This window comes from Ciconia boyciana, chromosome 3 (assembly GCF_034638445.1).
Source record: "Ciconia boyciana chromosome 3, ASM3463844v1, whole genome shotgun sequence".
NCBI classification, from domain to species: Eukaryota; Metazoa; Chordata; class Aves; order Ciconiiformes; family Ciconiidae; genus Ciconia; species Ciconia boyciana.
In genome coordinates this window covers 95,506,187-95,520,893 of record NC_132936.1, presented here as the reverse complement: position 1 = coordinate 95,520,893, position 14,707 = coordinate 95,506,187, and the positions used below count along the sequence as shown (strand labels likewise).

Sequence of the window (14,707 nt, the reverse complement as noted above, 5' to 3'; positions counted from 1 at the left end):
ATCTTGTGAGAAAAAAAGTACTATGTAATCTGGCCAGAACTAACGAGAACATGTAGGAAATGGGGAGGAGACTTAATATGGAGGTTAGAAATAAATGGAGGTTAGAAATAGACATGGGGACAGAGTTTAGAGGACTATATATTGAGTAGCTCAAGGAATAATCAGTGAAGTCAAATACAGTGTCATCCTATAGCAATGAGTGACAGAGACTGATGTCTCATAAGCTTTCTGCCTGTAAATTTGATCACGCTTGAAGGTATTAAATGTGTTGATAAAAACTGTGATTGTCTCAGCTGAGTATGGCAAGGAAGGGAACATGCTCCAGTCAGAGATTTTAAATAGTAATCACAAAATGTGCAGTTTCCTACATCATAGTAAAATGTATGCATTCGAATCCATGGTATTTAAACTTCAAAAAATGAGAGTATGTTGGGAAAATCGAGTGTTTTCAAGTATGTTTGTTCATGTGCTGAGTTTAGGTTGTGGTTTGCAGCTATGGATTTGGTGTGGAAGTCGGGATTGTGCTTCCAATTCCGAACCTGTCGTTTTTCCTGGGGTCTTTGACTGATGAGTTCTACTAAATACTGTCAGCTACCTTGCTCCCAATGGTCTGCCCCATCTCTTTGCTGGCAGTTACTGTCTCCAATCCTTTCTTCCCAGCACAGCTGGCAAAAAGTGTTTACTAGTATTTCAGACATTCCAGTTGACTCGATGATAGTGTCACAGCTTAAATCGCCGGTATGCTTGTGCTGACATGCCAAACTGCTGGATTAGCCAGAACACAGGCAGACGTTTGCTTCTACCCACTCTGCTGTGGGGGCAGTAACCTTTGACAGCAAACCTTGGGAAGGAGGGAAGGGAGAGGGAAAAGGAGAAAGGAGAGCCAGTAAAATCTTAAACTGCTGCAGATGTTTCTTCAGTGAACAAAAGGCAGAAATCTGCTGCAGCAGGTTATACTTTACAGTATGTTACCTCAAGTATTGTCATTAATATATTTTTAATGCTGATGATGGCTGTATTTCATACTTTGAAAAACGTGTATGCTACCGTCAGGAGGCTCTGAGTGCTGCAATAGTGTTTTTTCTTTCCTGATGCCTCTGAGGGCTTTCTGAAAGTTAGGACTTGTCAGATTACATGGGGATTTGGCCAACCATGTATCCCAAAATAGAGCATTTCCATCAGAAATAGCGTTGAGCCAGGTTACTAGTGCAATCTACTTTGTCTCTGCACGTTGTCCTAATAGAACCAATTGACATGTTTTTGCCATTGGAGAAGGACAAAAGTTGCAAAGAAGAATCAGAATTTGCCCCAAATATTTCTCTGGGTCAGAGAAAGACTGAACAGTTTGTCTGCTCTTAGTGCTGTAGGATTTTGAGTTAGAACAGAATCTTTTATTTTATTCCGTGATTTTTCTTGTCAGATACTTTTTATCATAGGTTGTGTTCTCATACAATTTCAGCACCAGATTTTCAAAAGTATCTAAAACATCTGATAAGATTTCCACTAACTATCTCTGAATATTCTCCATTTAAGAAATTACTCCATTCGAATATCTCCATTTGGGTTCAATGTCTCCTACTTTCAAAAATCCTTTGTGAGTTTTTACATCTCTGACCTCAAGCTCCGTTAAAAATATATCTCTACAAGGCTCATGGAAGTTATGTGTTTACCCTCCTCTCTGACTCTAAAAGCCTATCTCGGGCTTTTATCAGGCTATACTCAGCAAATAATCAGTGATTATTTGCTGAGTATACAGCTTTAATTTGTGCTCATTCAGCAGGACTCCTGATCTGACTCAAGTGGATACAAGCAACTTTATGAATTAAATTTAATAGATCCAGAATCTCGAGTAGGTCTTCATAGTTGGGTGATAGCTGGGTCCAACTGCATATGTAGGGGCATTGCATTACAAACAACAACCCTGCATACTTCCTGCCATGGTTTAACCCTGGCTGCAACTAAGCCCCACACACCCACCCACTCACTCCCCCTCCGGTGGGATGGGAGAGAGAATCAGAAGACTAAAAGTGAGGAAACTCGTGGGTTGAGATAAAGACAGTTTAATAGGTAAAGCAAAAGCTGTGTGCACAAGCAAAACAAAACAAGGAATTAATTCACTGCTTCCCATCGGCAGGCAGGTGTTCAGCCATCCCCAGTAAAGCAGGGCTCCATCACACCTAATGGTGACTTGGGAAGACAAATACCATCACTCCAAACATACCTCCTTCCTTCTTCTTCCCCCCCAGCTTTTTTTGCTGAGCATGACATCATATGGTATGGAATATCCCTTTGGTCAGCTGGGGTCAGCTGTCCCAGCCGTGTCCCCTCCCAGCTTCTTGTGCACCCCCAGCCTCCTCGCTGGTGGGGCCATGTGAGAAGCAGAAAAACAGATAGATCTAACACTTAGACCAGATAGCATTATTAGGGACCCAAAATGCCCTAGAGGGTGGGTTCCAGGTATCGGAGGTTCCCTGGATGCATAAGAGCATGTTCTGCTACATATTTTGTGTAACATAAAAAAATATTTGAAGGTGGAGAAAGACAGAGATACAGCATCCTAGCTGAGGTGTGAAGGTTGCAGGATCTCCTGGATGGGATGACTTCTTAAGCTAGACACAGACTTGGAAAATATAAAATAATAGCAAAGTATTCAAAAATAACAAGAGATTAGAGGTTATCGATGAAGGCTCCAGCCTGTCAATTAAGTCAGAAGAGACCCATCAAGTTAAAGGTCTGTCGACATCAATAACAACAAAGATTCTCAAAGGGAGGGAATTAAGGTTGTATGTGTCCTCTTAGCTTGTCCAGTATTTGTATCCTTTAAGTTAGCAGTCTATGAAACCTTATACTAGTATTATATGGCAGGTCTGATAAAACATAAGGGAAGCTTTAAAACCTGTAATGTGGACTCAAACAAAACCAAAACACTTTTTTAAATCAATATATTTTTAATTGTGACACACTCATTTTTGTATTGCCCTGAAGCATATGCAGTATTGTCAAAACATTCATTGTCTGTAATAAATTGGAATATAATTTCAGCTCCTTGAAACAGTCTGGAAGAACACAAAGACAAGAAGTTAAAGGACAGCCATACTATTCAAGTTATGGATTTTGTCTTATTTAGTCAGCATATAGGATACTTTCCTCTGCTTTACATCAGTCTTAATTAGACTTCTCTATTCCATTTTGTCTTTTCCATTTCCCTCCTTGCTTTTGTCTCCTGTCACAAAACTGAGGTTCTGTGTTACCAGTTCATCTCTTTTCCATACCTCAGGATGGTACATGTGTCCAGAAACACAGGCCAAAACCAACAGATTTATCACAGCCTTAATGACAGCTGGCTGCATGCTGAGTGAATTCTTAAATTCCCCAAAACTACTTTTTTGCCAAAACATGTGGAGTTGGAGTATTCAATATTTTATTGGGACTGTTATCTCCAAATGAAGAATGACTCCAGTGGAAAAAATTATTTGGTATCAGCTGCAGACCTATTTTTAGCTTCTTGTTTGGTGAAACTTCAGAAAACACAATTAGCCATATGTTGAGAGATGTTTGCCAAGTCTTAAATTCAATTTTTGCAAACCACATTTAAGCACTACCTTGTCTACAACTTTACACTGTTGGAATCAGAAGACATGGGGTTTTTTAATGAGAATGTGATTCTTCATATTTCTTTCAGTAAATATTTGTGTTTATGAAGGTTGTAGATCTGGCAGTACTAAAGACTGGAATCTTCTTTTTGTTTATATGGGAAGGTCTGTGCAGGCAACAGTACTGGAATCATCCCCTACTTCTGTCACTTATGAACTTCAAGCCCTGCATTGGGGTGATGGTGTTCTCAGAGGCAGAAAAGTAGAGCAGATCAGAAACATTCATTCTCCCCCACAAGTATTTGTAGTGAAAACAGAACAAGATTACTTTAATCAAAAACATGTACAGAAAATGTTAAGGTTTTGTCAAAAATAAGAGTTTCTACATGAAAACCAGTTTTTTTTCCAAAGGAAATCTAAATAAACTGTCAAATTTCAAATTGGATTAAAACAAATTGAAAGATTAAATCATATCTGGCTAAGTCTTGGTATGGAATTATAGTCAGGTGCCTCATGATACCATCATGTCCTCTGAACCAGAATTCCTGTTTGGGCTACTTTTCCCATAATACAATTACAATTTCTCCTCAGGAAGTTTTCTGCGAAATGAAGTTCAGTTTTTGCTGCCCTGAAAAGGCAGTTTGGACTATGTGAATTGGGTAAACGTCACCTTTCTATTTCTATTTGTAGAAGAAAGAGGAAAGTCTTTTGCTATAAGAATGGTAAGACTGGATTTTTATTTTTTAGCAGAAGGAGAAGTTTTCTTTGGTTCACCTCTGATTACAGGTGGTCTGGTTCCAACTTCTCATTCTTTCATAAAGCTGCCAAATAGAAGAAGGACGAGATTTCTTACAACATCATGGTCCATGTCATGGATGGAGCAGAAGTGTATGAGGCTAGAATGAAGGGAGGGAGGAGCATTTGGGACAGTTCCACACTGCTGGCTGGCCTAACAAAGCTTGCAATAAAAGTAGGGCTTCTGTAGCCTCTGTGCATTCTGTCCCAGCTGTACGGAGAGTAAATTCTAGGTAATCGGAAGCCAAGCCTCTTGGCTATACTAATTTAAAAAACAGTCCCCATGTTCTTCCGTTTCCACATATTTGTATTGACTGCAAGTTGTTATCTATCTGTTCGATCTTACTTTCATTGCCTTGTTTGGCTTGCTGTTTTTCTGTTGACCTCATTGCCACTTGATAGAAATTTATGCAAAACATTTTGATTGCTGCTGATCTGTTTCTAGCAAGGTTAAAGCAAAAGAAATAATGCTACTAAAAGCATGTATTGACAGGATAGAGAACTTGTATGTCACCTTTAGTTTCAGTTGATTCTTGATGAACAGCATATTCTCACTACTAGAAACATTTTTTCAAATGACAGTGGCATTGCCTTTTGCAGCTCACAGGGCTTAAGAAAGGGAGTTTCTGAGCCCTTCTGTGAAGATACATGTATAGATGGCTTTCTGAGGCACCTAAGTTAATGGTAATCCATTGAGATGAATCTCAAATTACTACAAATTATTTAATAACTGTCTCGTGGCTCAATATTGAGTGATTGACATCACCCTATGTAATACAGTATGATAGAATACAAGGATATAAATATCCAGAATAACAAAAAGCAATTTTTGTTGAGGAAAAAACTGGTACGTTTAACCACATTTCACTGAGTATTGACGTCAACTGAGTTGCTATATAAAGCTTTCAAAGCACAAATAGCATGACTGTTGATCATTTAACTGGGCTTTTATTGGTAAAAATCAAGGGGGTTTTGTCTATAGTTTTGTCTATGGTTACAGAAATCAGGAGCTTACTTAACTGAATGGGTTTTTTGGTTGAGTGTTAGTATGGAGGATTTATGTGGTATAGCTGGGATAGGTGGGGTTAGTTCTTTCAGTTAACCTGTTTCTCAGTAGCTGAAGGCTTTTCTTAATTTTACAGTAACTTTAAGTACAGAAGAATTCATTGGTTTAAAGAGAAATAATTGAAAAGAATATAACTTTCTGTGCAGAAAAATAGGAATTCGCACTATCTGTTTTATGGACAAGGAGTAGGTAGGGTTTTTTGTTTTCTTTTGTTTTCTAAAACATTCAAAACAAAATAACTTTGCGGTTACACTGCAAAGTATTGCATATAATACCTATTTTACAATGCTACTAAATACTTAAGAATTATTCTTATAATCCCCAAAGAAGTTTAATTTTTCATGGTTCTTTAGTGCTGATAGAACAGTCTAATTCTCATGCCCTGTGAATTTAAATGGGTTTTCACATTCTCCAGTTAAACATTTGGCAGCTTTTAATGACTTAATTTGCTCTGATTAGCTTATTCTGTAAGTCTTCACTTGTAAGCAAAAGGATATTTTTAATTCAGAATGCTTGCTAATATAATATACATAATCACAAGTCTGAGAAAAAAGTGAATCCAGCATGTTGTGTTTTTTTTTTCTTTCCCTGGTATCCAGATGTATAGCTCAGTAAAGATTAGGAACAAGTCTCTACTTAGAAATTGTTTTAATTGGAAAACTTGAAAGACATAATCCCATCCTCCCTCAGAACACATATACTGCTGAAATTGCACATTTAGGGTTATGTTTTTCCTTTATTGGTTCTATTAATATCTATGAATAATGGCTTCCCATGTGGTAATCTAATTATCATTTGAAATAATTGGTGAACTGGAACAGTGTCATAGATCAAGGAGGAAATTAATAAAAGAAGGGTAAAGGTGAATTATATGGAGCATAAGAGCCTAACTAGGAATAATGAGATAATGAAATTAAAGAAAAATTTAGATCAAAGACCAATGACATCTACACAGTGAGTTCTGTTGAGTAGTAGAACTTGCAGCAGCTCTAGCACATGGGATATTTAAAACTGAGCTGGATGAACAGGGAAAATGGACTGTAGGGAACGAATTCTTCACTGGCAAAGAGGTGGATTGGATGACCTAACATCTCATTTCCAGTGCTAGCGCCTATAAATCTGTTTGAACAAATAGCTTCATTTTCAGTCTTTCTTACTGGACAAAGTTAAATCTGAGGATATGTAGAGCCAAATTGTGCCTACTTGTTTACTTGCAGTAGTGAGGAGAGAGCTCAGAAAACTACTTGTCCTGTGGATCACAAAAAGAAATCCCCTTAAATTTGCCAGCAGCACAGGTTTTCAAATGGTGGGAAATAAGCAATTACTTCATTGATTGTTGACATTTTGAATTCTAACTATTCGCATTTTGTGTCTTTTACAGACCATCTGAAAGGAGAAATAACCCAGAGGCACATTCAGAGGGCAGCTCTAGGTAAAACATTTCAGATACAGTAGGATACAACAGGGGCAACAAGCTCTCTCCCAGGGCTGAATCTGCTTGTGGGGCAGGTTGTATTTTATATGACAGTTTTTGCTACAATATTTCTACAATAGTCCATACCATAAAGAACATGGACTCTGTGAACTTTGCCTGAGATTTGGCTCAAAAGGCATCTGATTTTATGTGTGGTGAGAAAAATAATGTAAAAGTCTTATAGGTTTGAGGGTTTGGTATTGGCTTTCCTTCTTTTCAGGGTGACAAAACAAGAACAGACATCTAAGCTTTCCTGATTTTTAGTTTTTGTTTTGCTTTCTGATGACTCTAATTTGAATTCCCATTAACAGACATCGATTTGTCCTGAGACTGAGCTTCTAACCATGTTGCCGCAATCTGTCTAACATCCTTTTTAGTTTTCCTCATTCCAAGAGACACTGAAGGCATATACAGGTCATTTCTTTTGCATCTAGTTTTAGAAGTTGAGAAGTTATTTCTTGCAGTTTCTGTTGACACAGCTGTGAAGCTAAAAGTGTCTGTGTAAGTTGTTCACATAAGTGTAAAGTCATCCAAATTTGGTTTAAGATGCTTTAAGCTGACTCCGCTGACTTTGTACTGAAACAGTCTAGGAGTGTTCATGTAAGAATTCCACTTTTGGGACAGTAAACTTCAGCTAAAATGTCACAGAAAACTGCTAGGGAAATAACAGTGTAAGCCCCCCTCACTTAGATCCATAAAAGAATCCCAAAATGTGCCTTCATGGACCTTCTTCACATAAAAGATGGAGCTAACTCAGACCAGATTGCAGCTGATGGTTTTATTTCTATGTATGCGTAACACAGCGAACAATATTTGTCTCTTATTAAGAGACAGAAAATTTGGGGGCTTTCTTTTCTCCCAAAAGTCAGGAAAATAAGTTACTGCAGAGCAGCAAAATAGTTCCCCCTTTCTCTTTCTAATTTAACCATGTATCTCAAGCTCTGTTGATGATATTATTTTATATCTTTATCCTTTTTTATTTTTATTTAAAAATCAGCACTGAAAATTAATGCTGTCCATGTCAATAAAGCCCAGGAGTCAAACTCAGTTTATTTTGATCAGGATGAGAAGGGGAAGTGAAGGAGGTGCTGATCTCTTCTCCCTGGTATCCAGTGACAGGACGTGTGGGAATGGTTCAAAGCTGCATCGGGGGATGTTCAGACTTGATATTAGGAGATGTTTCTTTACCAAGAAGGTGGTCAAACACTGGAACAGGCTTCCTAGAGAGGTGATAGATGACATTTAAGAAGCATTTGGACAATGCCCTTAATAACATGCTTTAACTTGGTCAGCCCTGAAGTGGTCAGGCAGTTGGACTAGATGATCATTGTAGGTCACGTCCAACTGTTTTGTTCTGTTCTATTCTATTCTATTGTAGTATCTGAAGTTCAATCTAAAGGTCATATCTTCAGTATAACATGGAATTCTTTCTTTAATTCGCTCCAGGTTTTAATACTGTCTATTTACTAATTTTATGCCACTTTAAGAAGTTACACCAAGATCAATCATAGCAATGCCATTTATGAGAATTCCTTATTCAGTGTTTCAAAAAATGAAGTGATGTATTCTGTATGTTTCAATCTGCATTGTAATATCTGGTCTTGTATATTGATTTCTTACTATATAGAAAATTGTGTTGCAAATGCTGTTTTCAATAACAATCTAAGCTGCTTTTCATAAAATAGGTAAGCATATTTTTTTCATGTCCTTAAGAAATGACATAGTAGTGACTTTACCAGCTATACATTCACATTGTAAATATTCTATTAGTATTCCACAACATAGCAGGCAACCCATGTGTTTTTGGCTTTTGGTTTGAGCACTGCTATCTGCTTATCATCACTAAGTCTGGACTGCACAAAGTATTTTCCAGACTTTTTTTTCCCCTTCGTTATTCTTTTAAATACTCTGGATATTCTGACTTAATATTTATTCTATGAGTTGGGGAGTATTATTTGCCTGCCTGCCTTTTTGGATGAATGTTCTTCCAAGGAGTAACAGGTGTCAAGTCTCCCAGGATCTTCTTGATGACCAGAATGTCATCAAGATATTTTTAAATGAAAACTGCGTGGTAAAAAGTCTAATTAAGAGTCTGTTGAAATCCCAACATGAAATAAAACACACCATTGTTTCAATTAGAAATGAAGTTAACATATTCCAGCTGCCTTTTTTTTTTCTTAACTTAAAGCATTTTATAGTTAAAACCCTTTAAGAAGCTATTCTAGTTGGATTTTAAACAGTGTAGATCTGTTTCCCTCATGGCTAGCTTAAGATGTGGATTTCTTATTGAAGGAAAACTCCACTACTTAGCCCATTGTTCTTAGCTATCTCTTTTAAAACACCGTATGCTGGGAGTTAACAGAGGACACAAATAGATGGGAGGTTTCATTGGAGGCAAGGAAGCGCTCCATGTTTTTCAATACACGACTAGAAACATTGAATACTTTGTGTAAAATTGCAAGGATTCACTCTTGGTATGACTTTCATCTTTATTAATTGTAAGGATACCTTATTATGCAAATAGCTTCTTTTATTCAGTAAGATCTTTCAGAGTAACATGCTTAACTGCATTTTTAGGCAGTATTTAAAATGAAATAATGTGCATACTACTGAAGTACTGACAGAACAGAAACATTGGGTCCCCAGCATGCTTCTGGGTGGAAAAGATGGAAGAAAAGAGCGGAAACAAAAGCTTTCCCTGGGGTTTGCAATGTTGTAGAAGGAAAATACATATTTTATATGATTCCAATGAAGCATTATCTTAAGATGCTTTAAACTAACATTTCAGTAAAATACAAGACCTGATTCTTCATTATCTTATTCCAGTTTTGCATTGATAGAACATGATTACAAACAGGCAATCAGGCTAATGTAATAATATTCACCAGCACTGAGGGAAGACTGAACCCTAAGTTGGAGCTGCCTGATGACATAGGAAATCCTATGACATATTGTAATGGGAAGATACTTCTATGGGGATGCAGTCATGCTAGCATGTTTTGTACAATAACTTTCCGTAACAGAAGCAACTGAACTGAGACTAGCACAGTTTTGCCTATTCAACTACATCTTGAGTAGAGGCATCTGTTGGGTCAGCTCTGGAAGTTAGGAAGGACCCTTGAACATACTCCTGGCTGACCTGTCCATATCAGCAGAAATGTTTAGTAAATATACAAGTCCCCTAGGCTGTTCAGTCAGGTTCAAACATTTCCTGACAAAGCTTCATACAAAGAAGGGTCATTCATTATGCGCAGTATGAAATGTGTTTTCTAAATTAACATGAATGGTAGAGTCTCCAGCCAGTGATGCAGCATCTTCAGCACAGCATGCCCCTCGTTATCAGTAATTGCAGTTGCTTTATCAGTGTAGTTGAAATGCAGTTTTGCATGACCACTTCAAATATTTTTCTTATTCATCTTGTTCTCCATGAGCATCCCATCTCTTTTTATGTAAGTTTTGAAATCTGGGCTAGTAGCAACCTATCAGTTCTGGGATTCTCCTGAAAACATCAAGAGATGGCAAAACCTTTCCGCTTCTGGGGAAGTTTGTTGGGACTAAATTAATCTCTCTCTTTCATCCAACTCCATTGTCTCTGTAGAGCTATTTGGAAAGAAGAAAGAATAGGTAAAATCTAACATGGGTGAAGATGGCAAATATGGGTCTTTGTAATGAATCTGCATCCTTTGTAAGGATTTCAGCATTAAGGCCCAGTTTTATCAACATTTCATTAAAATACGCCTTGTTTTACCAGGTTTTGTAACTTGGCTTTTAGCAATAAGATTTTCTATTTCTGCTGTTATTCAAAGAGCTGTTTCCAAGTTCTTTTTTGAGCAAAATTCCTTTGAAAAAGCCCATTCCTCATGAAAAATAAAATAACTAGGTGAGTCAGAAATAACAGATATATTTGAATCCCTGAAAATGCATACCAGCATTTGATTTAGAGTGGCAAATGCCTGAGAGCAAGGATTTTGGCATCTGTTATTTTTATATTTGGATTTGCAACACACATTTATTTTAAGCAAAAATAGGGAGCATTCTCCTTATCTTTGTTCCCTCTATAGCTTTGTCTACATCATCTTTTCCTACTTTTTCAAAGTTACATACCTGTTCTAAAGATATTAGTATCAGTTTATGCCCTTGTTCCTGCCCTGCTGTGTGTTTCTTTACAGTGTGTTTCATTCTGCTTCCTCACCTTTCCTTGATTAGAAGTGAAAGAACAGCATGATCACTACCAGAATAAAACAGGGACAGACAGTGCTGTATGATGCATCAGGGTACTACTGCAGGAATAATCTAGCCAGTGTTAGGAAAGGATTTCAAAGAAGCTATTCCTCCAATGCACTAGTTTGTGGTGCTCCGAGAAGCTGCCACTATCACATAGGCTATACCTGATGGGATGCACATATGTTGTCTGATGCATTTCTGCATATCTGGAGAGGTAGAATTGGGAACTGCTGCTCCCACTTGTCCAGAGTGAGATATCATAGAATCACAGAACATTTTGGGTTGGAAGGAACCTTTAAAGATCATTTAGTTCAACCCTCCTACCATGGGCAGGGACATCTTTCACTAGATCACATTGCTGAAAGCCCCATCCAACCCGACCTTGAATGCTTCCAGTATAGCCGATACCACTAGAAAGGCCACCGTGAGTTTTACCTGGTGAGGATATAAGGTATGTTTAAGAAGTGTGTGATAGTTCTCTCGGCAACCATAGCAGCACCCTACAGACATCTATAACATTAATTAGGCTAATAATTAATAACTGTCTTGAACTCATCTGCTGTGATCTGTTTGAGTGGAAAGCACATAGCACTTCCAAACTGCTGGTTTGCATCAGAGTTAATCTCTTATTTAAATAAATCCGTATGTAAATAAAATTAACTCGGTTTCTTTCACTGCTTTACATCTTGTAACTGAGATGCTTTTTACTTTTTTCATATGAAGCAGGAGAGTCTTGATCTGTACTAATGCCATGAAATGAAGAGACAAGTGTTTTCAATCACAAAATGACAGAAGCTGAGAAAAGTGGCAGTCTGTGTTTTCCCACACAAATCCAACACAGTCCATGGAGAATAATAGATGGCCTGTTTTAAGACCATCATTCCTGGTGCTGAAAAAATGATATCTTATATATGGGCTAAATAAAGCACTTTAGAGAAATAATCTGTTTGAAGTCCCAAAAAAATTTTAAGATTTTTTTTTTTTTTTTACAAGAGATTAAGCAACATGTCCCCCGTGCTGCTGGGCATCCAAAGATGCTTCCTCTACACCCATGTAGGGGGGTTCATGTATTTCTAGTCTGTAAAATATTCTACTTTCAGTCAAAAAAAAAACCAAAAAACCAGTGTAATCAGTCTTCAGTGGCCTCAGACTAAGGGAAAGATTTCTCTTAGAAATTCACAATTTTGATATGCACAATGTTTCTGTGTGTTAAGTTCTTCTATATATTGGTGCTTGAAATCTCAAGCAACAGTGGCATTTTTGTAAAAGTTGGCTGCTCTTGTGCATGCAGGGCACCGATTTTATTCCTAGGGGTGACCTCTAGTGGTATCAAGGCCACTCTTTTTAGTGATGGTTTTCATTTCTTCAGTCTTTCTATTTCAAAGGGAAAAAATCAGAAATGCTTTGCATTAAGGTTTATTTTTGGAATTCTGAGACTGATAGAAAGCTGGTAACATTGTGCTTGTTAAAAAGTATGATGATTTTTCACTATTGCTAAGAGAAAGATATCAATAGCAAAACTGGCTGAAAATTCAGAAACCAGTGCCTCTTTGCCTTTTTTAAAATAAGAGTTCTACTCTGACAAAGATAAAGATAATTTTTAATTTGCTTTGTGCAATTATCGTAACTTATGAAGTGCTTTTAGAAATATTTACCAAATCGGTTTTTAAGCAAATACTTGAAATACTGATGGACAATTAATTTTGGAAACATATATAAGTAGTTATATGGGATATTCTAAGTAGATTAGAGGATCTTTATAGCTTCTTATTACTGCAGTGTATTTAAGTCATTGTAGTTATTCCAGATTTGTCTTGGACAAAAAAAGCATAGACTTTAGCCTGTGGTAACTGTGAAGTTATACAGGATAACAGACTTACTCTCACTCTCTTGGTTTCGTATGTTATTTTGTGTTTTAAGTCAGCACAGTATATGGCTAAAACTCTGACCTCTTGGAGAACTTCTGTATTTTTGTATGTACCAACTTCTTCTGTGAAGATGATCATAATCAGGAAAAAGAACCACAGATTCAAAGCAGCAATTAGACATGCAGCAATGATTCCCTTGCAGCAGTACTTGAGATTTCTTCTTAGGTAATATGTTTTGGGTTTTTCCCAGTATTATGTAGGAATGAAGTTTAAAACTGTAGGAGTATAGTGTAATAAGGCACTTCTTAAACCTGTCCCTTCAGGCCCCAAGCCCACACAGACCTTTCTTTCCATAAGTTTCTCTTCAGTCTTTCTAGGGTGCTTGGTACTTTTATTTGTTGCTGTGTTTTTTCTCTTACTCTTTTTAGCAGGTTTTACTAGGTGCAATGCTAAATTATAGAGGCAGCCATGAGTTTTCTCTTTCATTATGTCTTCAAGAACTGCATCTTTACAGGAAATCTTTGCAAAAATGTTCTCCTGAACTGTCAGAAAATTCTGAGATTACTCATGTGTTCCTATTAAGCTTCCCATGTGACCCACTCCACTTCAGCTTATCAGATCTCAAAAAAGAGAAAAGACATCTTTGGATCAAGTGATACTTTTATTAGGAGTCATGAACTTGTAGCACAGCTATCCAGTTCTCAGTTTTATTGACATTGACTTTAGCATTTCACTGTTGTTGGAACAGCTTGCAGTCTCTGTAAGCTTTCTTGCAATAAGTATTTCTTCTGAAGTACTGAAAAGTTCAGTGTGAATTGCATTATTATTTAGAGACTCCTTCTGGTGACTAGTAAGTAAGCAAGACAGAATCTGAAGATGAAGCTCTCAATTCTCTAATTTGGTCTACTAAAATTAAGATATTAGGAAAAAGATGGCATGAGGACAGTTACACATTGAAGGAGGTCCTCAGAGAAGTTTGCAGGATCTCTGTCCTTGGAGTTTGTCATGACATGTCTGGACAACCTAGTCCGATTCAGTTTTCACCCAAGTTTAGGCAGCAGGTTGGACCACGCAGCCTTCTAAGGTCCCTTCCAACCAGAGTGATTCTGTAATTCTAAGACAGGACTTGAGGTGGAGTGAGCAAAAAATACATTTGTTTTTATGCACACAGTCTACTGATTCTAGGCCTAAGCTTGTTTGCTTTAGCTTCAGTATATCTCAGAGTAGCCTCTCTATATTGGCTCTAAAAAGCTGGTAGCATAAGTCAGAGGAACTTACAGTTTAAGGTGCTGCAAACTTCTTTCTTCCGGCCATGTCCAGTGGGTGTGTTGGGCAGCTTGACTAGTTCTGTATCGGTCAAGGTTTCCTCCATGAGAGCTCTCTGTAACAAACAAAAATTCTGTAGTCTAATGAACCGTAAATAACAAATGGAGCTCTTTCACGTCTGTATTTGCTTTGATTTTTTCAAAGTAAAGGTCAGACCTAGAATAGCAATTTCCATCTGATCACGTAAAGCACAGGACAAGGGGTGAATGAGAAATAGCATGGCTAATGTGATACCCAGTGTTTCAGAACAAGCTGCAAATCTGGTGAAAAACTTCTTCCATTTTACATTTTGCTGAAATAGCTAAAAGAAATTAATTCACTGCTTCTTTGCTCAAAAATTTTTACATGTTTAAGGTCAAAG

General features: G+C 37.4%; 1 protein-coding gene across 6 annotated transcripts in view; it reads left to right on the top strand.

The window, feature by feature from the left end:
• KIF6 (kinesin family member 6) overlaps window positions 1-14,707 on the top strand; it is a 173,831-nt gene that overhangs the window by 134,051 nt on the left and 25,073 nt on the right. For 5 of the 6 annotated variants that reach the window (XR_012041875.1, XR_012041873.1, XR_012041874.1 and 2 more), the window contains exon 16: window positions 6,836-6,886. The exons of the other annotated variant lie outside the window; for it this stretch is intronic. Coding sequence is in view for 2 of the 5 variants with exons in the window: in XM_072858203.1 (XP_072714304.1) it covers window positions 6,836-6,886 (51 nt within the window). In the remaining 3 variants the exon portion in view is untranslated. The remainder of the gene's footprint in view (window positions 1-6,835; window positions 6,887-14,707) is intronic. 6 annotated transcript variants of the gene reach the window in all.